Consider the following 27354-nt stretch of genomic DNA (forward strand, 5'->3'; position numbering starts at 1 on the left):
GAGATTAAATTTCTTATAGAAAGGAAATGTAAACACTCCCAAATTTGGAGGAAGGTGTTTTGAAGGGTTTTGTTTCTTTGTTTTTCATGTGTAGTATGAAAGTTAATTTGTAAAAGTATTCTTATTGTTTTTTAAGTTTATTTTATTTTGAGAGAGAGCACACACACGTGAGAGTGGGAGGGGCAAAGAGAATCTCAAGCAGCTCTGAACTGTCAGCACAGAGCCCAATGTGGGGCTCGAACTCATGAACTGTGAGATCGTGACATGAGCTGAAATCAAGGGTCTGAAACTTAACTGACTGAACTACCCAAGTGCCCAGTAAAGGATTCTTATTTTTGATGGAGATTATCTTGGTAGCAACCCTGTAGCTATTGAGGGATATGTTGTTTTATTTTAAAGATTCCCTTGTACATCATATTCATCTATTCTTGTAGGTCGCTCTACTTGACTGTGGAAAGAGTTCAGCAGAACCGGCTCAGTCGAGTCTGTATGATGCCAGAGACGTGGAAGTGGCTCGCTGTGGGGCTCTGGCATTGTGGAGCTGCAGTAAGAGTTACACAAATAAAGAAGCCATTCGTAAAGCTGGGGGCATTCCTTTGTTGGCTCGCTTACTGAAGACGTCTCATGAAAACATGCTAATTCCAGTGGTAGGGACATTGCAAGAATGTGCATCAGAGGTACTCAAGCCAGCTCTGCTTCCCTTGCTTTCATTTACCTTGACTTTCTTTAGTTGAAAAATAATTTTCAAGGTTATCATGACTGCTAAGGATTTTTTTTGAGAAGTCAGCAGTCTATTAAAGAAGATGAAGCTAACAGAACATTAATTAAATTGGTACCCACGTGATGTATTTTTGAAAATGTTGACTAAATTCTCTTCTTATATAGTTGTGTTAACCTCGGACTTTAGTGTTTATTAAGAAAGTTTGTTTGGCATAATTATTAGTAAGTATAGACAGGTACTTAATATTCGTGTCTTACGCACATAAATATTTAAATTTGTGTTCCTAGGAAAACTACCGAGCTGCGATCAAAGCAGAAAGGATCATTGAAAATCTGGTGAAGAACCTAAATAGTGAGAACGAACAATTGCAGGAACACTGTGCCATGGCCATCTACCAGGTGTGGGGGACTCTGTGGGCAGCTGTGGTCTTCTTCTCCATGTAGTTAAGGTGGTGTTTCTAAACATGGGTTCTCATTCTCTGGTGGTAGGACTCAGGAATCAGCATTTTTAACAAGAACGCTTTAGGGATTTTCCTGTACACATAGGTCTGAGAACCACTGTCCTGTGCTAATGACAGATGCCTGTATATGTGAGAGAGAAACCTGCACCAACATGTCTTGATTATTTACATTTCTAGAAGGCACTTATATGTCTTTCTCTCCTAAAACAAATTACTTAGTGTAAAATAGGAAAATATATACATGGTGCCTTTACATTGCTTTACAGGCACCCTATTCAAACATAGTGGTCTTGAGAAATTTATCTTCTACCAAGACAAAATGGATGGATGAATGAGTGTGATCTTGCGTGTGTGTGTGTGTGTGTGTGTGTGTATTCCTGTTTTATCTTTTTATTTACTTTAATCTTTGTTAACTTTTTGTGAGCTATACATTTTATAGTATAGCAGAAAACAGATTAGAAAGAAAGATGGCTTCGAAAAATTAGTAGATGGCTGGTTGCTGGCCATGCCAGCTTCTACCTATCAGAGACATCAGAGTCCATTTCCTAGAGGAATGCATTTAAAACATGCATATTGGGGCACCTGGGTGGCTCAGTCGGTTAAGTGTCCAACTTCGGCTCAGGTCACAATCTCACAGTTTGTGGGTTTGAGCCCCACATTGGGCTCTGCACTCATAGCTCAGACCCAGAAGCCTGTTTTGGATTCTACGTCTCCCTGTCTCTCTCTGCCCTTCCGCACTTGTACTTTCTCTCTCAAAAATAAACCTGTAAAGATAGGTAGGTAGGTAGGTAGGTAGGTAGGTAGGTAGGTAGGTAGACAGATAATAAAATGTGCAGTGAGAGTATGCCAAAAAGTCAGAGTCAGAGAAAGGGGTTCATGTCAGTAGAGGATGGTATTAGTTTGCTAGAACAAAACAAAATACCATATGGTGGCCTGTTAAATAACAAATATTTATTACCTTATAGTTCTGGAGGCTAGAAGTTTGAGATCAAGGTGTACGCAGCATCAGTGCTTTCTGAGGACTCTCTCCTTGGCTTGTAGGTGGCTGTCTTCATGTTCACATACCATTCCTCCTGTGTCTCCACATGTTCCTTCCTCTGTGTCCTTATATTTTATGACATTAGTCATATTGGATTAGAGCCCACCTCAATGGCCTTATTTATCCTTCATTACCTCTTTAAAGACCTTAACTTAACATTCTGAGGTACCGGGGTTAGGACTTTGACATATGTGAGTTTTGAGGGAACACAGCTCAGTTCAAAACAAGGATATATAGCCTTGACTTGCATATATAAGACTTATCTGAGTAACTATGAATGATTGGTTAGACATAGTGATTATTTTTTCTAAAGTTGGAACTGAACCAGAAGCAAAAGTCATAAATAGAAGAAAAGCATGACAGGTGCCTTGTGGTGCATTACAATGAGGATTTCTTCTAGTGGCCCTCATGGATGATCCATGACATGCATCTGTATCATATGGCCTCAGAGACCAACTGTATACTTAGGATGATAGCATATCTATACTAAATTTATCATCTTTTTGCTCTTTAACCTGGGAAGGGCGATCAGCTGGGAACATCTATGTGGTACGTATTTGTTTCAAAGGATGACACAAACATGTGGATAAACATATGTGAATATAATGTCAGTTGCTATTGCTATAACTTACTGCTCTGGGCATAGAAACTCTATTGAGGAAATGCTCATCTCCTAGATTTTGGGGGTCACTGAAGCTCTGACTAAATCCGTATCACTCGTGTTTTCTCTGCTACATTTTCCCAAGACTGTGTGTTGCATCACTGCAGAAATCCTCTGTCCACGCATGTGGTGTTCTAGGTTTCTAACCAACCAATCTCTGTTTCTGTCTTGGTGGAAGCCCAGGTTACCTCAGAATTGGCTTGGCAGAATTTCTAAGTATGTAGAAACTGCTAGACGCAGCCAAAATTATGTAAGGGAAAAGAGACAGTGTCAGATAGCTGCCAGTACAGAGAAGAATTAGATTTTACTTGGAGGCCCCTTCAGAAAATGATACTCTTTGAAAAGAAGTTTCAGCGCCACTAAAATGGCAGCCTCTTTAGCAATTACCGAAAGCTTGATATGCTTTGATCGCTGAGAGCCTCTGATTTGATTTTTGTGTGTAGTGTGCTGAGGATAAGGAAACCCGTGATCTCGTTAGACTGCATGGAGGTCTTAAACGCCTGGCCAGTCTGCTCGATAACACGGACAATAAAGAACGGTTGGCTGCTGTCACTGGGGCAATATGGAAATGTTCCATCAGCAAAGAGAATGTGACCAAGTAAGAGAAGACATTCAATATTCTGTAATAAAAATATGGCCATCGAGGAATAGCTGTATTCTTAACTTTCAACTAAAACATCTTTCATTAAGATATAAATGTTTCTAAATACAAGTATAGATGCATAAAAAATATGACCATTGAAACACATTCCCGTAATGTTATTTTAATAAACAGTCAATTATGATGCTACTCGTAGTATAGTTTCCATACTTGTGTGTTCTAGACTAATTTGGCAGTATTAAGGATTTTTAGAAATGAAAGACTTCTACTTCCTATCCCACCACCTGGCTCTGGTTTTCTGTGCCTCACTTAGTAAGGCTAAGGGATGTGCTGACATAATCTTATCTGTGTGAATGGGCTCTTTTGCTTGTGGGCAGCCATTTCAATGACAAGTACCTCTGATCTCCTGCAGAGACCTATCAAGGTGAGGGGATGAATTCCCACTGAATCCTTAGAGATGGAAGTGGTTCCATTCTTTTTGCTTTTCTAAAGTTAAACAAGATGAGTCAACTAAATGCCAGCTCAAGGGCTGTGTAGCCACTGTCAGATAATTTCATTGAATTTTAAAGTATTTGTAAACTTTATAACTGATTTAATCTTCAGATTTGTCTCTTCATATATTTTTAGGGTTCTCACACTCTGTGGTGGATATTCTGAGGCAACCTTCCTTGTCTCATTGTGATGATTTTAACAAGAAATTCACATGTCTTATTTAACACAAAATAGGTTTATTTTGCTTTGTTCATGTAAAATAGTCTCTGTGACTTGGGGAAGACACCCGTAGCATAGTAGAATTGCTGACACTCTGATTTGGAAGAAGTTGGTAGTTGTCTTAGAGACCTTACAGTATAGTGATTAATGGCGCGGATGGCTGGAAGTGGAAACCAGCTTCACTTTTTACCAGGCTTCCAATTAGCTTTCTGAAAATGGGGATTATGGTAGTATCTGCATCATAGAGTTTTTGTATAGGCCGTATGAGCATGTAGTTGGCATTTAGTAATTTTGGGCTCTTAATGTAATTAGCTAATTATACCAAAAGTAATACTGTTTCTCCTCCCCTCCCCACCCCCCCCACCTCTTCTTCTCTTGATGAATTTAGGTTTCGGGAATACAAAGCCATTGAAACTTTGGTGGGACTTTTAACTGACCAGCCTGAAGAGGTACTTGTGAATGTGGTTGGTGCCTTGGGAGAATGTTGTCAGGACTATGAAAATCGCGTCCTTGTCCGGAAATGTGGTGGCATTCCACCACTCGTGAACCTCCTCGTTGGAGTAAACCAAGCTCTTCTTGTCAATGTCACAAAAGCAGTTGGTGCTTGTGCAGTAGAACCTGAAAGTATGATGTAAGTGGCCTGGCAACGGAAAGATTTTATTTGAGAGTGATGGGGGAATGCTTGGGTAGTCAGAAACAGTGTCCTCCCTTAGAATTGGGGTGCACAAATGATGCAAAAGTAAAACGGATTTATATATAAATAGCCACGAGGTTACCAGTAATGAGTTACTGAGCCAAATTGTTCCCTAGGAGGAGCTGGAGGGCTAAGGCTAGGCATATTGGGAGGACTTAAAATTCCCAGTAATTAATTTCCCATGCAGAAACCTTCGTACAATCAACAGAGTTTTTCTCTGCTTCCTAGGGAAGAATTCTCTCTCTCTCTCTCCCTCTCTCTCTCTCTCTCTCTCTCTGAGAGCCTAGGTAGTTCTAGTATAGTATCCTTCTTGTTTCTCAGTTCGGTTCAGCAAACTTATTTTGAGCACCTAACAAGTGCTGTGATTTGATGAGGGGAGAAGACAAAGGGTTTTCACCTGTGATCTTAGTCCTGAAACAAATTCTTGTCTAATTAGGAAGAAAAGATTTAAATGTAGTACAACTTAAGAACAATAGCAAGGGGTGCCTGGGTGGCTCAGTCAGTTAAGCATCTGATTTGATTTTGGCCCTGGTCATGATCTCACGATTGTGAGATCGAGCCCCACATTGGACTCTGCACTGTCACAGTACAGAGTCTGCTTGGGATTCTCTCTCTCTCTCTCTCTCTCTCTCTCTCTCTGCCCCTCCTATGCACTCTCTCTTTCTCAAAATAAATTTTAAAAATTGGGTTGTTTGTCTAAAAAATAAAAAGAACAATGGCGAGATTATATAGAGATTATATATACAAATATATACTTAAACATAGAAATAATAACCTGTATATAAATTAAACATATATATTTATATGAGACATAAATATATTTAAGTGTGTGTGTGTGTGTGTGTGTGTGTGTGTGTGTGTGTGTGTGTGTATAAAGTCCAGAATGGGAAGAATCCATATAGGCCAAAGCTATTGTATAAGGGTTCTCTAGAGAACCAGAAGCAACAGGATGAGAAAGGTAGAGGGAGGAGACATATGGAGATATATTTAAGGAATTGGCTCATGTGATTGTGGTGTCTTGGCAAGTCCACATTCTGATGGGGGAGCCAGGAAAGCTGGAGACTCAGGAAAGAGCTGCAGTTTGAGGTCAAGGCAGTCTGCTGGCAGAATTCCACAGAGGAAGTCAGCCTTTTTCTTTTTTTTTTTTTTTTTTTTTTAAATTTTTTTTTTCAACGTTTTTTATTTATTTTTGGGACAGAGAGAGACAGAGCATGAACGGGGGAGGGGCAGAGAGAGAGGGAGACACAGAATCGGAAACAGGCTCCAGGCTCTGAGCCATCAGCCCAGAGCCTGACGCGGGGCTCGAACTCACTGACCGCGAGATCGTGACCTGGCTGAAGTCGGACGCTTAACCGACTGCGCCACCCAGGCGCCCCAAAGTCAGCCTTTTTCTATTAAGGCCTTCAACTGATTGGATGAAGCCCACTAACATTATGGAGAATAATCTGCTGTACTCAAAGTCTACCAACTTAAATATCATCCTCATCCAAAAAACACGTTCACAGAAATATGCAAAATAACATTTGACTAAATATCTGGGTATCCCTTAATCCAGTCGACTTATAAACATTAGCTATAACATGTCCCCTCTTTGTCAACTTGGTACCCATTCATGCATCTCCTTAAACCATGCTTAAGTCTGTAGAAAGATAATAACAAGGCCATATTCCTGCCTAATACTATACAGCTATCCAGTGTACCACTGAAAATACACTAACCCTTTTCCCAGAAGAGGAAGCAGAGTTCTTGGATGATATTTACTCTTCTTCTTGATATCCTGTTACTGAAATACTCTGATATAAAGCTAACCATTCTTAAAAGCCATGATATAAAGTCATTATGTCTCATGTTACATGACAAGAGGATAAGAGAGGGAAGAAAACAAAGATACACACATATTTATAACAAAATAAAGAATATTCATGACAATTATAATATTCATTCTGTAACTGGTCATGTGGTCATAGCTGGTATTTATAACTACCTTCTTTCATTCCTCATTCCATATTCCCTTTGCCCTCAGCAAGCACTTTAGCTGGATGTGGTTCTTTACCTGGTGGGGTAACCCAAACCTTCATTCCTGAGGGTCTGGGCCATTAGTAGTCCTGCCTGGATTGGGCTGTTGTAGTTTTCCATCGACCTTAATCACAGGGCATGGTAATACTTAAGACCTGCCCTAAGGGATCTCCTGTTTTCCAGATATAGTCTTCTTTACTTCCATTGTGGAATAGCAGTTCAATTTACCCTTGGTAATTGGGATCACCCCAGCCAACACAGTAACTCCCTTCGTTGCTTGTTGATTTAGAGGCATGGGGAGGCCAAAGTGGTCGGGTGGCAATTTTAACTTTGAATTCAGTGCCCATGAATCCTGGCTATGGAAACAATAACACCTCATTATTTGCAGCTTGATAGCTCTTTTGGCCTATCCTATAGACTCCCAGAGGTCTGAAAACCTTCCTTCATTTCATCCTATCTCTGTCCCCTTCAGTCGAAGTTGGCAGTTTCTTGAGATGGTTGATTGGATCCATGAGTCACACCTGTAATCTTGTTATACTATGATTCTCCTATATATCTCCTATATAATTTGATTTTGATTCACTCATTCATTCAACTCTTCAATATGTGTGACCAGGCACTCAGGGCTACTGTGTATGGATATACCCTGCACAACCCTAGGGAACACCATTCACATAGACATATACAGAGTACCACATATTGTGGGGCCATACATCAACTCTGCTGAAGTGTAGTTTGCTATTTCACCATTTGATTATTAGAGGAAGCTCATAACGTACGCCAGTAGTCTCTGGTAGTACCTTCTTCCTTCTCACTTTCCTGGCATTTGTGATTCATTTGTGTTCAGTCAGGTCCTCTTCCTTCACAGGGAGCCTGAAACTCGATAGCCTTGGAGCCCTGTTAATGTGATTCTGGTCTAACCACATGTCTGGTATACAAGTACTAAAGCCACTATAACTCTTTTTGGATTTGGTTATTGGAGCCTTAGGCTCAGGTGTTTCAGACACCAAGGAACACTAGTTGTTACCCATGATATCTTCGAGAGAAGAACATCAGGCAGACTTAGAAGACACTTTTCTGATGTATTTATCTTTCTGAAAAGCACAAGGTGTTCATTAGCACCTGATAAATGTTTGTCAGAAATGGTTTTGTGTATTTCTTTTGACCTATGGCTCTTGTTTACTTTTTGTCTGCTTATATCTGCCAACTACACCCACTGCCTCTGAATGTTTTTTGAATGTGTCCTCCTGCTCTCTGCCCTCAGTTGAGGTTCTGTCTTCTTTTACCTGGACCATTGAAGCAGGTCCTGTTTGGTCTCATCTCACATCTGTCCCCTTCCGTACCTTTCTGCATGGCACTGAAATTTGGTTTCCTAAACTGTAGATCTGATAGGGTTGTTTCCTTGGCCTAAGGAACGGTCAGGGACTTCTCAGCCTTTAAAAACCAAACCTAAATTCCTTCACCTGGCATTTAAAGCATTTGCCTCCTGGCCCCTTCTGCCTCCCAAGCTTCATCTTTTCCCTGCAGATGTTAGTTAATTAGAGTTATATTGTTATTTGTTTATTCCTTATTCATTACACAAATATTAATCAAGTATCTTTTGTGGTAGGCACTGAAAGGATAGCATACCCAAAGCAAAGTTCCTGCTCTCTTGGAACTTATATTCTGTTGTGTATGTGGGACACAGACTCTAAACTCTTAAACAATTTCAGATGGTGCTAAATGCTATAAAGAAATTAGCACTATAGGGGCACCTGGGTGGCTCAGTCAGTTAAGCATCAAACTCTTGGTTTCGGCTCAGGTCACGATCTCGCGGTTTCATGGGATCGAGCCCTGCATTAGGCTCTTTGCTGGTAGTGCAGAGACTGCATGTTTTTCTCTGTCTCCCTCCTGTCCCTCCCCCATTGGCGCTGTCTCAAAATAAATAAACTTAAAAAAAGAAAACTGCACAATTGAAAGAGAGTGAGTGAAGGTGGTTACATTAGCAGCAGTGGAAAGAGGAAAGAGAAAGTGGAAGACAGGACAGTAGTCTCTGAGAGGATAATATTTGAACAAAGATCTGAGAGATAAGAGGACAGCCTGAGGGAAGAACACCAGACAAGGAGCAGCAAACACAAAAGCCCTGGGATGGGGTTGAGCTCAGCTTGAGAAGCTACCTTGAGGTTGTTGGGTTTTTTTTTCTATATATACTTTTCATATATATTTTATCACTGTGTGTCTTGTTAGTAGTATGTGTTTTCCTATATCACTGTGTGACTGTGTCATGAATCATCTTTTTATCTCTTGATGATTACTAATTGATTTTTAATTGAGTTCTTTATTTTAATTTCAGTATAGTTAACATGCAGTGTTATATTAGTTTCAGGAGTACAATATAGTGATTCAACACTTCTATACATTACTCAGTGCTCATCACAACAAGTTCACTCCTTAATCTCCATCACCTATTTCACTCACACCCCCACCCACCTCCCCTTTGGTAACCATCAGTTTGTTCTCTATACTTAAGAGTCTGTAGGGGTGCCTGGGTGGCTCAGCTGGTTAGGCGACCGACTTCAGCTCAGATCATGATCTCACAGTTCGTGAGCGCGAGCCCCGCGTCAGGTTCTGTGCTGACAGCTCAGGGCCTGGAGCCTACTTCAGATTCTGTGTCTCCCCTCTCTCTACCCCTCCCCTGCTCACGCTCTGTGTCTGTCTCTTAATAATAAATAAACGTTAAAAAATTTTTTAAAAAAAGTCTGTTTCTTGGTTTGTCTCTTTCTTTTTTTCCTTTGTTCATTTGTTTTGTTTCTTAAATTCCATATATGAGTGAGATCATGTGGTATTTTTCTCTGACTTATTTCACTTAGCATTATACTCTCATGTTGTTGCAAATAGCAAGATATTATTCTTTTTATGGCTGAATAATATTCCATTGTGTATATATACTACTCCTTTATCCATTCATCAGTCGATGGACACTTGGGCTGCTTCCATAATTTGGCTATTGTAAATAATGCTACAGTAAACATAGGTATGCATATATCACTTTGAATTAGTGTTTTTGTATTTTTTTGTGTAAATACCCAGTAGTGTAATTCCTGGGTCATAAGGTAGTTCTATTTTTGACTTTTTGAGGAAACTCCATCCTGTTTTCCACAGTGCTGCACCAGTTTGCATTCCTATTAACAATGCGATAGGGTTCCTTTTTCTCCACATCCTTGCCAACACCTATTGTTTCTTCTGTTTTTGATTTTAGCCATTCTGACAGGTGTGAGGTGATATCTCATTGTGGTTTGTTTTTTTTTTAATTTTTTTTTTTTTAACATTTATTTATTTTTGAGACAGAGAGAGACAGAGCATGAACGGGGGAGGGGCAGAGAGAGAGGGAGACACAGAATCGGAAGCAGGCTCCAGGCTCTGAGCCATCGGCCCAGAGCCCGACGCGGGGCTCGAACTCACCGACCGTGAGATCGTGACCTGAGCTGAAGTCGGACGCTCAACCGACTGAGCCACCCAGGCGCCCCTCTCATTGTGGTTTTGATTTGCATTTCCCTGATGATGAGTGATGTTGAGTATCTTTTCATGTGTCTGTTGGCCATCTGTTTGGATTCTTTGGACCAATGTCTTTTCATGTCGTCTGCCTATTTTTAAATTGGGTTACTGGTGGGGGGGACTATTGAGTTCTATAAGTTCTTTATATATTTTTACTAATTACCCTTTATTGGATATATCATTTGCAAATATCTTCTCCCACCCAGTAGGTTGTCTTTTAGTCTTGTTGATTGTTTCCTTCTCTGTGCAGAAGATTTTTATTTTGATGAAGTCTCAATAGTTTATTTTTGCTTTTATATCCCTTGCCTCAGGATACCTATTTAGAAAGATGTTGCTATGGCCAATGTCAGAAATCACTGCCTGTGCTCTCTTTTTATGGTTTCGCGTCTCATACTTAGGTCTTTAATCCATTTTGAGTTTATTTTTGTGTATGGTGTAAGCAAGTGGTCCAGTTTAATTCTTTTGCACATCGCTGTCCAGTTAACCCAACACTATTTGTTGAAGAGGCTGTCTTTTTCCCATTGCATATTCTTTCCTCCTTTGTCAGTGGTTAATTGAACATATAACTGTGGGTTTGTTTCTGGGTTTTCTATTCTGTTCCAATAATACATACAAATATATTGAATTTCATCTGTATAGACTAGAATTCATTCTTGCAAAGCCCCTTCTTCTATCCCAGATTTAATGACTTCCACATAAGTCATCATCAGGTTATTTAGTTGACACCTAAAAATTACTTCTAAATATCATCATTATTTTCACAGTGCGCCTCCAAACCCATTTTAATATAACTCTGTTAGATAAATTGTTATATTTACTGATTTTTCAGTTGAATCATTCAGGAAAAAGCCAGAGAAAACACTTTCGTTGTTCTGAATTTTAATGTAGGTTTTGAAACAACAAAATGTAATGAGAGAAGAACAACAACTCAGTGACAAACAACAGGTCTTAAAGACCTTTTGACTGAGTTGGGGAGACAGACAAGCAATTTTAAAATGTCAGAGTAGATGATGAAATGGCAGTAAGTAAAAATTTATTTGTAAATACACAGACTAATTTGAATAATTTTATGAAAGGCTTAACTTCTGATTAATAATCTGAAAACCACAAAAAAAGAACAAAAGTAGGAAAGAAAGCACATTCTCCCAAACAAGGATATGTCCACAATTCCAAATCTTAAATGTGAAACACACCTGTAAAATGTAGGTAAATTATTAACCTGTGTGTAATATGCTGACAGCTAACACATGCTGCTTCATATCTTTAGATTTCCCCTCAAATAAGTGTCATGGTCATGAAATGCATGGCCAGTCTTTTTTTTTTCCCCCATAGCAGAGATTAGGGGAATGAATCGGCCTTGGAAGAAGTGAGGAATTTCCCATCAGAGACCTAGTTTTGCATTGTAAAACAGCAGAAGTGGAGCCTAAGGAAAAGTCATATGGACATGTCGTTTTATATTGTCTATGATAGTCTTCTAGCCTAAGGAGATTGCTAGAGACCCTTTAGGGTAAAAAGGATACTAGAGATGATGATTTCGGGATTGCAACACAATGAAGCTATAAATTTTTAGAGATTTGGAGTAAGCTAGATTGAACGCTCAGAACTGAATGGAAGAGTTGTGTTCACAAGGCAAAGAGAATTGCAGATTTTTGTAGGATTGTGTTTGAGGTAATTCTATCATTAAAGGAAACAGACAGATTCTGACAAATAATTTCCCCACAATCACAAGGCTATTATATACCCCTGTTAGTAAAAGAGCCAAAAGAAATCACATAAAATTTTACTAAAAGACTGTATCAGACAACTTAAATAATTGTGACAAGCAAGTAGTCAGAGCTCAGAAGAGAAATAGAAAAATTATTGAACTTAAAGCCTGAATGAATGCAAAAGAAGTATAATAAACAACTGAAAACACAGGCATGTGATGTATAGGACATACAAAATGAAATGAAGAATATACTAAAATTACAGTAGGGAAATTGATAAATATGGAACCCAAGGAGATCCAACATAAACATAATGGGTATTCTGTAAGAAGAGGTTGGAACCAGTGGAATGTGATCGATCTTAATTAAAGATACAACAGGGATGCCTGAGTGGCTCAGTTGGTTAAGCGTCTGACTCCGGCTCAGGTCACGATCTCATAGTTTGTAGGTTTGAGCCCCACATCAGCTCTGTGCTGACAGCTCAGAGCCTGGAGCCTGCTTTGGATTCTGTGTCTCCCTCTCTCTGCGCACCTCTCCCGCCCCCCACTTGTGCTCTGTTTCTCTCTCAAAAAATAAACATTTAAAAAAAAGATACAATAGAAGAAAAATTTTTGTGTGAATCTGTAGGTCAAACAACCCAAAAAAACCCTGGTAATATTGATACAGAGTGGCCAACAGTAATGAATTCTGATAATCTACTTGCATTTCAAAAGTAAAGGAAGAAATATCTAGGCAAAAGAACAAACCATGAGGACAGAATGTCTTCACACTTCTCCATAGCTTTGGTTAAGGTCAAAAGACATTGATTGAAGGATCAAATCTCTCTCAGATTAACATTCTGAAGGAGAAAAAATATTGCCTAAGAATTTTGCATCCAGCCAAGTTGTTCTTCAAGTATGAAGGTAGAAACACATTCTCAATCACACAAGGAATTAGTGACTACAGTACTAGCTCTTCTTGAAAAAACTGTCAATTATAAAAAGTCAATCAAGAAATTACTCAAAGTATTTGAAAACAAAAATATGGCTAAAAGGTATTAGTGGAAACCAAAGAAAATAATGGAGGAGTTATCATTAGGGGAATTATCTACATTTTATAAATACTGATGATAATGTAATAATACAACTGACAAGAAATAAAACCTAAGTGCAAGGGGGGTGAGTTAGTGTGCAAATTTGATCATCTCTCACATAAATGAATCAGTAGATACTATATACAACATTCTTTTACCTATTTGTTTATCATCTATCCATCCATTTATCTATCTCTCTTACATATCCATCCATCCTGTTATCCAACTTAAGTCATAAAGAAATGTTCAGAATCACTTATATTAGTTATCAATGATTGTTATTTCTGAATGGTAGGATTTGGGATCATTTATTTTCTTCTTTGTATTTTTCTGTACATGTATATGATGAATATGTATCATCTTTACAAAACCAAAGTTCTTGTTGAGTGCCTTGCATAATCCTCTTTTATTCTGTATAGAATAATGACTGAGAGCATAGATTCTGGAACCATTGCCTGGGATGCCAGTCTCACCATTTACCAGCTATGTTTCCTTTGACAAATTATTGACTACTTGGTGCCTTGGTTACCACATATATAAAATGGGAATATTAAGTGTACCTGTCTCATTGGGTTGTTGTGACTATTATGCGAACTAATATGTGAAAAGTGCTTGATACATAATAAGTGCTGGGTAAATGTCAGCTTGTATTGTTCATGTAGCAGTAGCTTCAATTAATAACAATTTTAAAATGATAATACATAAATAGAAAATTAAAGTCAGACTGTCTGGTGTTTGCACTCATCTGTAGATGAGTTCCTTGTTTTTTGTGTTTCTCTTGCATCAAATTAATCGTGTTATTTAACTTGTTATAAAATTTTGAACAAGTGACCCCTACATGGTGACTAACTCACTTTAAACTCTCAGCTGCAACTAAGGAGCTTGGAGGGTGTGGCATTGACATGTAAAGAGGCAATTATAATTCAGGTCTTTGCATCATGTTAATAAGCTTGTTTTTTGTTTTAAAGTTGACTGAAGATTACTGAAGGGTTTTAAGTATAACTTGAGATAGAGGAACATGTTAAGGGATCATTGTAGGCCAGAGGTGAAGGTGGCTTAAACTAAGCCAGTGGAATATAATATAATAAAGAATAAAGAAATGAACAGATTAAAGAGAGATATAAAAGGAAAGAATGGATAAACCAGGTGAACGATTGAACATGAGTTCTAAAGAAGAAGGAGGAGTGATGGATGATATTTAGGTTTCTTTTCTTTTGTTTAATTGAATAAATTTGAGGTGCACATTGTGTAAGAGTATGATATATGTACAGCATGTTACTTTGATATATGCATATTTAGGTTTCCGACTTTGGCAACTAGATCAATAATGGTACCACTTACTGATATAGGGAATATAGGTGCAGGACTAAGTGAAGGAAGACTGAACTTCACTTGGGGAGATACAAGGTCAATTTGTTCATCATTTTAGTGCCTAACACAGTCCTAAGCTTAGGGTAGGCACCCAACAAACATTTACTGTATAATGAATGGATGGTGAATTCAGCTATGGTTGGGTGGGCACTGAGGTTCCCATGATACACATCCAAGTGTGATGGCAACCAGTCTGTTGGATATTTGTGTCTAAAGCTCAGCATAGAGATGCAGGTCAGAAATAGTGTTGTGAGTATTTGGTAACTGAAGTCATGGCTATATGTGAGAGATTGTGAGGAAGGGAAAGCAAAGTGAACAGAATCCTACTGAACCCAGTCTTTTAGGGAGAATGCACGTACCCAAGAAGTAGCTATAAGGAAGCTGAGAAGGATCAGCCAGTGAGTCGGGAGGAAAATTAAACAAGTTATTGAAAAAGAGAGGGAAGAGAGCGTTTAAAAGAAAGTGTTCAAAATTGTCAAATTCCATAAGAAGGCCTCATAAGATAAAGATAAAACTGTCCTTTCTTGGGCAACAAGGAGGTTGATGAATCCTTTTGTACTTGTAAATACGGTTTTCCCACAAATGTTTTTATAAACGCACTAAAGCAGTTTCAGAAAACAGTGTTTTGAGTTTGGTAGGAATCCAAACAGCATTACCCTTGGCATCATATTTCAGACATGGCTGTTATTGGTAGATTTGCAGGATTTATTGCATCTTTGAGCTTTCAGTTAAATGGCAAGGAAATGACAAACAAATAAATACCTCTCCCCTGTGTAAGTCTTATATAATTCATAGGTTAGGAACTTATTTTAATGACTAGCGGTTTTATGTTTCAGCGATTTGTCTGTGGCTGGGGCTAAGCCTTAGGTCACAAAGCAGGATAAACATATATACTCATAGCACAGTTTTATTAACTTTGTGCAATATAATGCCTAAGCAATTCTCTTCCTTTCTATATATTTTTAATAAGAAACACTGTAATAGTAACAGTTTGACTACTGAATCAAAAGTAATTTTTAAGAAACCAATGATTTCACAAAACTCTATTGACTTTTTTCCACACTTCAGATTACTGCTTTTAGAAACTCAGTATAAATTATTTCATATTAATTATGCCCTCCCCTAGGATCTAAAATGGAAACAGGTATTCTCACATACCAATTTCATGAAAAAGTAGATTTACTTGTGCTGAATTTTATTCTTTTATTGACTTTGAATATCTATTTAAAATATATAGAATTCATCTGGAGGTAAGCTGGCCTTACCAGATATATGAAATCCCACCAACATTGCAAAAAACATTTGTGTTTTGGGGAGTGTAGCTTTCTATTAAAATACTATAAAATTCCAAACAACTAAAAAATATTGAAGCTAAAAATTTTAAGAAATATCTATGATTTATTTTCTACATGTCAAGATTTTTACTTTTTTTAAAAATTCTTTTTAGCTTTTATTTTGCAATAGCATTAGACTTATAGAAAAGTTGCACAATTGGAGAGTAGAGACTACAGAGAGTTCCCATATACCCTGCATCCAGCTTCCCTTAACACTCTCCATAATCGTAGTGAAATTATAGGAATTTTTATTTGTTGAATTCTAGTTTTTTGACTTAGAAGAGTCAAGTTTCCTTCATTGGATTTTGTACATTTTTGTTCAGTTCATTCCTAAGTATTTCCTCTCCCTTGTTGATGGGGTACATGTGTTTTTTCCTGCCATTATGTCCCTCCATTTATTGTCTCTATGAACACTATTAAATTTTATATATTAATTCTATGTGCTACCACCTTGCAGAATTCTCTTATTGTTGTTTAAGTTCATTTTATTGTTAATTCTCTAGCACAGTGGTTGACACACTACAGCCATGGGCCAAATCCTATCTTTATTAATAAAGTTTTATTGGAACATAGTCTCACTCATTCATTTATTACCATCTTTGGCTGTTTTTATGCTACAATGGCAGGGTTGAGTAGTTGTGACAGAGATTGAATGACCCACAAAAACTAAACTACTACCTAGCCCTTTACAGAAAAATTTGCTGGCCTCTGCTCCAGGGTATTCCAGAGAAAATTGTACTTCTTCATAAATTCTTTACATTGATTTCTCTTGTCTAATTTCACTAGTTTCCTAACATAATGTTAAATAATAGTGTAGGCAGTGATCTCCTTTGCCTTATTTATTCCTGATTTTAGTGGAAATGCCTCTAGTATTTTTCTATTAAGTACAATAATGTCTTGAAGACTAAAGTATATATATTTTATCATCTTAAAATTTAAATTAATTAAATTAAAACTCAATTTCTATTTTAAAGTGTTTTTTTTTTAAATCAGAAATAAGTATTGAATTTTGTCAAAGGCTATTTACACACTTTAGGAGATTATGCTCCATATGTTTCATTGTGATATTTCCCTTATATCTATTAATATGGTGAGTAATATTAAGTGGGTTTCCAAGGGTGCCTGGGTGACTTAGTTGATTAAGTGTCCAACTCTTGATTTCAGCTCAGGTCATGATCTCATGATTGTGAGATCAAGTTCCGTGTCAGACTCCACACCCAGCATGGGATTCTTCCTCTCCCTTTCCCTCTGCCTGTCCTCTACTCTCCCTCAAAAAAAAAAAAAATAATAATAATAATGGGTTTCCAAACACTGAACCAACCTTGCATTCCAGAAATAAATTTTATTTACTATAATGTACTATTTTTTAGTGTAGTATATGATTTTACTCATTAATATTTTATTTAGTATTTTTGTAATTGACACCAGTGATATTGGTCTTTGGCTAGTTTCTTTTTCTTTTCTTTTTTTCTCTCTTCTTCTTTTTTTTTTTTTTTCCACTCTCTATGAAGTCTAGGTATCAGTGCTATACCTGCTTCACAAAAATGCCTTAGGAAGTTTTCTTTCATTTCAGTACTCTGGAATAATTTATTGACCAATGGGACCACCTAGGCTTTAAAGGTTCAGTAGAAGTCTTCTGTGCAATCATATGGCCGTGCTGTGTGTGTGTGTGTGTGTGTGTGTGTGTGTGTTATTAGTTCCTTATTAGCTTTCTCTAGTTCTTCTATGGAATCTGTTCTATTTACATTTCCTAATCTAATGGTCAATTATGGCATCCGCAGTTCCTTATAAAAAGGATAGATTCCATTTACATTATCAAATTTATTTGAATTAGTGGTGTGCAAAGTAATATATTATGATTTTTAAATTTTGTCTTTTTTTAATGGTTATTTTCCACTTGTCATTTTTTGGTTTTGTATATGTGAGCGTTAGTCTAGTACTTTCCTCAGTAAGGTATCCAATATAGCTTTTCTATTTTTATTTTTTTCTGAAAGAATAGTTTATTAATTAGATGTAGTGTTCTATTCTCTACCTCAAATTTCTTCTATCTTTAGTAATTCCTTGTTGCTTTCTTGTGGTTTATTTTGTAACATTTTTCATAATGTTTTGAGCTGAGAAGTTATGTCATTTATTTTTATTCTTTGTTTAAATAATAAAAGTAGTTTGTGCGTAAATTTTTCTTTTACAGGGGCGCCTGGGTGGCGCAGTCGGTTAAGCGTCCGACTTCAGCCAGGTCACGATCTCGCGGTCCGTGAGTTCGAGCCCCGCGTCAGGCTCTGGGCTGATGGCTCGGAGCCTGGAGCCTGTTTCCGATTCTGTGTCTCCCTCTCTCTCTGCCCCTCCCCCGTTCATGCTCTGTCTCTCTCTGTCCCAAAAATAAATTTAAAAAGTTGAAAAAAAATTGAAAAAAAAAATTTTCCTTTTACATGCTTTAAATATCCCTTGTATAGTTGATATGTAGTGATTTCATTGTCCTCATTTTTTAGAAATTGTTTTATTTCAGTTTGTGTTTTCCTTTTAGCCCTAGGAATTGTTTAATAAATATTTTTTGTAATTCCACAAGGAAGAACCTTCTGATTTTTTCTTGTTAGCTATTTCTCATTATAAAGATATCCCCCACTTTTTGGAAGTTAACATTATGCCACTTCACTTTTATGAAAGACCTACATTAGTACCTGTTTTCACTAACTGAAAGAAATCCAAAGAGTTTTCTGCTTTTATGAGAAAAGGCAAAAAGCAAAAATAGCGTGCAACATTTGTTTCGCAGTGAGCCATTACAGAGGCAGTGTGCACACCACACAATGAGAGTGGCAGCCTCAAGCTTCTTCCCCAGGAACTACAGTCTGCATCTCGGCATCAAACCGCCATAGTTTTTTTAACTGTATCTGCAAGCATCTGTGCCTTATCTCAATTAATTTTGTGCATCTGTTAGTAAGATGTGTCATAAGGTATCAGAAAAGCCTAAGAGAGGTTATTTTTGGAGTCTGGGAATGCTCAAAGACTTTTTCATATAAATTAATGGTAATTCTTTGCTTTATGCCCTGTTGGCTAATGAAAAGTTTCATGGGAGCACTCTAATTTTAGATAAACTTATACTGTGTTTTGGTCAGAGTGTGTTGATTTTTTAATTTCTACTTTTTATGGAAGTTACTGATTTTTTCCTCATGAGCTAATACAAGGTAGATTTTTACAAAGCATTTAGAGCTACTGGGAATGACAATATATTCCCTATCAATGACGAGTGTAGAGTTTGATCTGCTTTATTATGTCCCTTAGCTCTTCTATCTCTACTTATTTTTTATGCACTTGATCTGTCTTATACTGAAAATCGTATATAAAAATCTTTCCATTAGTGGGCTTCTGTCTCTTTGTACATCTCATAAGTTTTTACTTCTTAAAGGCAGGTGCTATATTATTTGGTACATGAATGTTTTTAATAGTTGTGAATTTGGGCTTTTAATATTCTAAGAACTATTCTTTGTTATGTTTATTGAGTTTGGGCTTGATTTCTACTTTGTCTGGTATCAGGAACTTTCTTGCTTTCTTATTGTTTGAGTTTTCCTTGAATATCTTGGTCTACCCTTTATTTTTAGTCTTTCTTAAATCATTTTTTTAGGTATTCCCGTTTAAATAGTATATATAGATGGGTCTTGCTGTGTAAACCAAATTAACAATACTTTTTCTTTTAATGAGTTAGTGCAGTCACTTATTGATAATGCTTAATATTTTTGGTCTCAACAATGTTATAATATTTTATAATCATTCATATTTTGTTATATTTGCTACTTTTCTATAAGATTTATGGTCTTTGCTCTTTAATTTTTATTATTATTTAGAAAGCTTTGCATTTTTGTTTTATTCTAGTTGTTTGTCTTTGTACCTGTAAAAATTTTTAATTCTTTTTTTTTTTTTTTATGTAGGTATTTGCTGTTTAGTTTCTCAGTTTTTACTGGTAATCTTTTTTTTTTTAAGTAAGCTTCATGCCCAATGTGGAGTCCATTGCAGGGTTTGAACTCATGACCCTGAGATCAAGACCTGAGCTGAGATCATGAGTCAGAGGCATAACCCAACTGAGCCACCCAAGCACCCCTTTACTGGTTATCTTTTAACTCTTGCCTATTGTCTATATATTAGTCAATGGGCATATTCTGTTTTTCTCTTTCCTTCTTTCCTCCCATTTTAAGTGCATTTTAAGTGCCTTTGTCATAACATATAAGATTTGAGCATTATTATTCCACCCTTGACCCTGTCCCCCTTGTTTAATCATACATGTATCTCCACACACACACGTATGCACATGCACACATATATGTATATACACACGCACACCCATTGGTTTTTTGTTCTAGTTTAGTCATTTTATTTTATTTTTTCTATTATTTAAATTTTATTATTTTTTAATTTACATCCAAATTCGTTAGCATATAGCACAACGATGATTTCAGGAGTAGATTCCTTAATGCCCCTTACCCATTTAGCCCATCCCCCCTCCCACAATCCCTCCAGTAACCCTGTTTGTTCTCCATATTTAAGAGTCTCTTATGTTTTGTCCTCCCTCCCTGTTTTTATATTATTTTTGTTTCCCTTCCCTTATGTTCATCTGTTTTGTCTCTTAAAGTCCTCATATGAGTGAAGTTATATGATATTTATCTTTCTTTGACTAATTTCACTTAGCATAATACCCTCCAGTTCCATCCACATAGTTGCAAATGGCAAGATTTCATTCTTTTTGATTGCCGAGTAATACTCCATTATATATATATATATATATATATATATATATATATATATATATATACACATACATACACACACACACACACCACATCTTCTTTATCCATTCACCCATCGATGGACATGATGGGTGCTCTTTCCATACTTCGGCTATTATTGATAGTGCTGCTATAAACATTGAAGTGCATATTTCCCTTCGAAACAGCACACCTGTATTCCTTGGATAAATACCTAGTAGTGCAATTGCTAGGTCATAGGGTAGTTCTATTTTTAATTTTTTGAAGAACCTCCATACTATTTTCCAGAGTGGCTGCACCAGCTTGCATTCCAATTTGCAACAATGCAAAAGAGATCCTCTTTCTCTGCATCCTCGCCAACATCTGTTGTTGCCTGATTTGTTAATGTTAGCCATTCTGACAGGTGTCAGGCGGTATCTCATTGTGGTGTTGATTTGTATTTCCCTGATGATGATGATGTTGAGAATTTTTTCATGTGTTGGTTGGCCATCTGGATGTCTTCTTTGGACACGTGTCTATTCATGTCTTTTGCCCATTCCTTCACTGGATTATTTGTTTTTTGGCTGTTAAGTTTGATAAGTTCTTTATAGATTTTGGATACTAACCCTTTATGTGTCATTTGCAAATACCTTCTCCCATTCTGTCGGTGGCCTTTTAGTTTTCCTGATCGTTTCCTTTGCTGTGCAGAAGCTTTTTATTTTGATGATGTCCCACTAGTTCATTTTTGCTTTTGTTTCCCTTGCCTTTGGAAATGTGTTGAGTAAGAAGTTGCTGCGGCCAAGATAAAAGAGGTTTTTGCCTGCTTTCTCCTCGAGGATTTTGATGGCTTCCTGTCTTACATTGAGGTCTTTCATCCATTTTGAGTTTATTTTTGTGTATGGTGTAAGAAAGTGGTCCAGGCTCATTCTTCTGCATATCGCTGTCCAATTTTCTCAGCACCACTTGCTGAAGAGACTGTCTTTATTCAACTGGATATTCTTTCCTGCTTTGTCAAAGATGAGTTGCCCATACGTTTGTGGGTCCATTTCTGGGTTCTCTATTCTGTTCCATTGATCTGAGTGTCTGTTCTTGTGCCAGTACCATACTGTCTTGATGATTACAGCTTTCAAGTATAGCTTGAAGTCCAGGCTTGTGATGCCTCCTGCTTTGGCTTTCTTTTTCAAGACTGCTTTGGCTATTCGGAGTCTTTTCAGATTCCATATAAATTTTAGGATTGTTTGCTCTAGCTCTGTGAAGAATGCTGGTGTTATTTTGATAGGGATTGCATTGAATATGTAAATTGCTTTGGGTGGTATCAACATTTTAACAATATTTGTTCTTCCTATCCAGGAGCATGGAATCTTTTTCCATTTTTTTCAATTTCTTTCATAAGCTTTGTATAGTTTTCAGTGTATAGATTTTTCACCTCTTTGGTTAGATTTATTCCTAGGTATTTTATGGGTTTTGGTGCAATTGTAAATGGGATCGATTCCTTGATTTCTCTTTCTGTTGCTTCATTGTTGGTGAATAGGAATGCAACCGATTTCTGTGCATTGATTTTACATCATGCAACTTTGCTGAATTCATGAATCAGTTCTAGCAGTTTTTTCATTGAATCTTTTGGGTTTTCCATGTATCATGTCATCTTCAAAGAGTGAAAGTTTGGCCTCCTCCTGGCCGATTTGGATGACTTTTATTTCTTTGTGTTGTCTGATTGCAGAGGCTAAGACTTCCAATACTATGTTGAATAACAGTGGTGAGAGTGGACATCCCTGTCTTGTTCCTCACCTTAGGGGGAAAGCTCTCAGTTTTTCCCCATTGAGGATGATATGAGCATTGGGTCGTTCATATATGGCTTTTATGATCTCGAGGTATGCTTCTTCTCTCCCTTCTTGAGGGTATCAAGAAAGGATGCTGTATTTTGTCAAATACTTTCTCTGCATCTATTGAGAGGATCATATGGTTCTTGTCCTTTCTTTTATTGATGTGATGAATCAGTTAATTCTTTTGTGGATACCAAACCAGCCCTGCATCCCAGGTATAAATCCCACTTGGTCGTGGTGAATAATTTTTTAATGTATTGTTGGATCTGGTTGGCTAATATCTTGTTGAGGATTTTTGCATCCATATTCCTCAGGGAAATTGGTCTATAGTTCCCCATTTTAGTGGGGTCTCTGTCTGGTTTTAGAATCAAGGTAAGGCTGGCTTCATGGAAAGAGTTTGGAAGTTTTCTTTCCATTTCTATGTTTTGGAACAGCTTCAAGAGAATAGGTGTTAACTCTTCCTTAAATGTTTGGCAGAATTCCCCTGGAAAGCCATCTGGCCCTGGACTCTTGTTTTTGGGGAAATTTTTGATTACTAATTCAATTTCCTTACTGGTTATGGGTCTGTTCAAATTTTCTATTTCTTCCTGTTTAGTGTTGGTAGTGTATATGTTTCTAGGAATTTTTGTCCATTTCTTCCAGATTGCCCATTTTATTGGCATATTATTGCTCATAATATTCTCTTATTATTATTTTTATTTCTGCTGTGTTGGTTGTGATCTCTCCTCTTTCATTCTTGATTTTATTTATTTGGGTCCTTTCCTTTTTCTTTTTGATCAAGCTGGCTAGTGGTTTATCAATTTTGTTAATTCTTTCAAAGCACCAGCTTCTGGTTTCATTGATCTGTTCTACTGTTTTTTTGGTTTCGATAGCATTAATTTCTGCTCTAATCTTTATTATTTCCTGTCTTCTGCTGGTTTTGGGTTTTATTTACTGTTCTTTTTCCAGCTTGTTAAGGCTTAAGGTTAGGTTGTGTATCTGAGATCTTTCTTCCTTCTTTAGGAAGGCCTGGATTGCTATATACTTTCCTTTTATGACCGCCTTTGCTGTGTCCCAGAGGTTTTGGGTTGTGGTGTTATCATTTTCATTGGCTTCCGTATACCTTTTAATTTCCTCTATAACTTCTTGGTTAGCCCATTCATTCTTTAGTAGGATGTTCTTCAGTCTCCAAGTATTTGTTACCTTTCCAAATTTTTTCTTGTGGTTGATTTCGAGTTTCATAGCATTGTGGTCTGAAAATATGCATGGTATGATCTCGATCTTTTTGTACTTGCTGAGGGCTGATTTGTGTCCCAGTATGTGGTCTATTCTGGAGAATGTTCCATGTGCACTGGAGAAGAATGTATATTCTGCTCCTTTAGGGTGAAATGCTCTGAATATATCTGTTAAGTCCATCTGGTCAAGTGTGTCATTCAAACCCATTGTTTACTTGTTGATTTTTTGATTAGATGATCTGTCTGTTGCTGTGAGTGGGGTGTTGAAGTCTCCTACTATTATGGTATTACTATCGATGAGTATCTTTATGTTTGTGATTAATTGATTTATATATTTGGGTTCTACCACATTTGGCGCATAAATGTTTACAATTGTTAGGTCTTCTTGATGGATAGACCCCTCGATTATGATATAATGCCCTTCTTCATCTCTTGATACATGGGATGGAGAACCATCTATCATGCTAATGATCAACAAAAGAAAGCCAGAGTAGCCATACTTATATCAGACAATCTAGACTTTAAAATAAAGACTGTATCTAGTTTAGTCATATTTTAATTTTTTGGAACTCATACTCTAGTAGAATCTTCAAAAAGGACTTATGGGTACAGAATTCCCTAATTTCTTAAATGTTTAAAGTGTCTTTACTTTTATCCTGCTTTAGAAGTATAATTGACAGTTTTTAAAATTGTGTATATTTAAGGAGGACAACATGGTGTTTGCATATAATATACCTTGTGTAATAATTACCACTATCAAGCTAGTGTATTACCACACACAATTACTAGTTTTTTGGTTGTGTAGTGAGAACACAAGATACACTCTCTTAGCAAATTTCAAGTATAGATTATTATTAATATAGTTACCATGCTGTACAGTAGATCTCCAGAACTATTCACTTTATAATTGAAATATTGTACATTTTATCAATATCACCCTATTTTCTCCATGCAGCCCCTGGCAACTACCATTCTATGTTTCTCTAAGTTCAACTTTTTTAAAAAAAAATATTTATTTTGAGAGAGCATAAGTGGGGAGGGGCAGAGAGAGAGGGAGAGAGTGAATCCCAAGCATGTTCTGCACTGTCAGCACAAAGCCCCATGTGGCACTTGAATTCACAGGAACAGTGAGATCCTGACCAGAACCAAAACCAAGAGTTGGACGCTTAACCCACTGAGCCACCCGGGTACCCCTCAACTTTTTTTAAAGTTTTTTATTTTAATTCCAATGTAGTTACAGATATTAGTTTCAGGTATACAGTATAGTGATTCAACAATTCTATGCATTACTGAGTGCTCATCTCAACAAGTGAACTCCTTAATCCGCATCACCTGTTTCATACCCCCCATCCACCTCCCTTCTGACAATCGTCTGTTTATCCTCTATAGTTAATAGTCCATGTCTTGGTTTTTCTGTCTCTTTTTTTTCCTTTCTTCACTTTTTTTCTAAATTCTACATATGAATGAAGTCATATGGTATTTGTCTTTCTCCATCTGACTTATTTCACTTAGCATTATACTCTCTAGTTCCATTCATGTTGTTGCAGATGGCAAGATTTCATTCTTTTTATGGCTGTATAATATTCCATTGTACATATATGCCACATCTTCTTTATCCATTCATCTATTGATGGACATCTAAGTTCATCTTTTTTAGATTCCACATATAAGTGATACCATGCAATATCTGTCTATGTCAGGCTTATTTCACTTAGCATAATGTCTTCCAAATTCATCCACATCATCACAAATACCAGCATTTCTTTCTGTTTAAGGCCAAATAATATTCCAGTGTGTGTGTGTGTGTGTGTGTGTGTGTGTGTGTGTGTATGTGTGTGCATATATATATATATACTCACAATTTCCTTCCATTCATCTGTCAATGGACACTAAGGTTGTTTCCATATCTTGGCCATTGTGAATACTGCAATGCACAGCAGAGTGCAGGTATCTCTTTGAGATACTGAATTCATTTCCTTTGCATATATACCCAGAAGTGGGATTGCTGGATCATATGCTGGTTCTATTTTTCATTTTTTGAGGAATATTTATCGTGTTTTCCATAATTACTGTACCAATTTACATTCCTAACAACATTGTGCAAGGGTTCCCTTTTCTCCACATCCTCGCCAGCACTTTTTATCTATTGTCTTTTGGGGACTAACCATTCCATAAGGAGTGAGGCAATAGTTTATTGTGGCTTTGATTTGCATTTCCCTGATAGTAATGTTGAGCATGTTTTCATATACCTGTTGTCCATTTGTAGGTCTTGTCTGAAGAAATGTCCATTCAGTTCCTTTGCCCTTTTTTAAAAAAAAATTTTTTTTAACGTTTATTTATTTTTGAGACAAAGAGAGACAGAGCATGAACGGGGGAGGGTCAGAGAGAGAGGGAGACACAGAATCTGAAACAGGCTCCAGGCTCTGAGCAGTCAGCACAGAGCCCGACACAGGGTTCAAACTCACGGACTGCGAGATCATGACCTGAGCCGAAGTCGGACGCTTAACCGACCGAGCCACCCAGGCGCCCCTCCTTTGCCCTTCTTTAAAAATTATTTTTAATGTTTGTTTATTTTTAAGAGAAAGAGAGAGGGAGAGAGAGAGAGAGAGAGAGAGAGAGAGAGAGAGAGAGAATATCTATGGCAGGATCCAGGCTCTGAGCTGTCAGCACAGAGCCCGATATTGGGCTCGAGTCCAAGAGCAGTGAGATCATGACCTGAGCCAAAGTCAGACACTTAACCAACTGAGCTACCCAGGCACCCATACTTTGCCTATTTTTAATCAAGTTGTTTGTTGTTGGTTGTTATTTGGGGGGGGGGGCGGCTACTGAGTTATATGAACTCCTTATATTTTTAATTTTAACTCCTTATCAGATTTATGGTTTGCAAATATTTTCTCCTACTCCATACATTGTCTCTTCATTTAATTGTTTCCTTTGCTGTGTAGAAGCACATGTAGATATCCAGTGAAGTTATTTTCCTATAAATACTCAGAGAACAGACTTGCTAGCTATAAAATCTTTGCTCTCACTCTTTTCATGGAAGTAATAATAAATGCTCCATTTTTTTACTTCATACCTTTGATTTTTTGAAGTCTTATGCTAGTCTAATTCTTTTGTCTTTGTAAGTTATATGATCTTTTTTTCTGAACACCTTAAGGGTTATTTTTTTTGTTTTTTTGTTTTTGTTTTTGGTCTCTATAATCTAACATCTTTTATTAGGTTTATATCAGAGTTGATTGCTAACTGTTTGGTTAAACTGAAATATAGTTATAACAGGAAAAATAGGATAGATGATTTTCCTTCCTTTTGTAAAAAGTCAAATTTCAGATATATGAATTGTTAGGAACCCTAGCAAACTCCAGTAGTAACAGTAAGGGCTATTTTGGGGATTTATTATGAACTCCTGGGTCTTCATGATTTACTTCAGTCTCTACTGTTCTTTTATATACAATGCCTGGTGTGGGGCACCTGGGTGGCTCAGTCAGTTAAGCATCAAACTTTGGCTCAGGTCATGATCTCACAGTTTGTGAATTTGAGCCTTGCGTCAGGCTCTGTGCTGACAGCTCAGAGCCTGGAGCCTGATTTGGATTCTGTGTCTCCCTCTGTCTCTGCCTCTCCCCCACTCAGGCTCTGTCTCTCTCTCTCTCTCTCTCTCTCTCTCAAAAAT

General features: G+C 37.2%; 1 protein-coding gene across 3 annotated transcripts in view; it reads left to right on the forward strand.

Annotated features, from left to right (window-relative positions):
* Nucleotides 1-27354, forward strand: part of ODAD2 (outer dynein arm docking complex subunit 2) — a 181244-nt gene that overhangs the window by 56346 nt on the left and 97544 nt on the right. For all 3 annotated transcript variants that reach the window (XM_058681605.1, XM_058681603.1, XM_058681604.1), the window contains 4 exons: nucleotides 435-677; nucleotides 1009-1119; nucleotides 3325-3479; nucleotides 4582-4824. In XM_058681605.1, coding sequence (XP_058537588.1) covers nucleotides 435-677; nucleotides 1009-1119; nucleotides 3325-3479; nucleotides 4582-4824 — 752 coding nt within the window. The remainder of the gene's footprint in view (nucleotides 1-434; nucleotides 678-1008; nucleotides 1120-3324; nucleotides 3480-4581; nucleotides 4825-27354) is intronic.

Source organism: Neofelis nebulosa, chromosome 8 (assembly GCF_028018385.1).
Source record: "Neofelis nebulosa isolate mNeoNeb1 chromosome 8, mNeoNeb1.pri, whole genome shotgun sequence".
Lineage (NCBI taxonomy): Eukaryota > Metazoa > Chordata > Mammalia > Carnivora > Felidae > Neofelis > Neofelis nebulosa.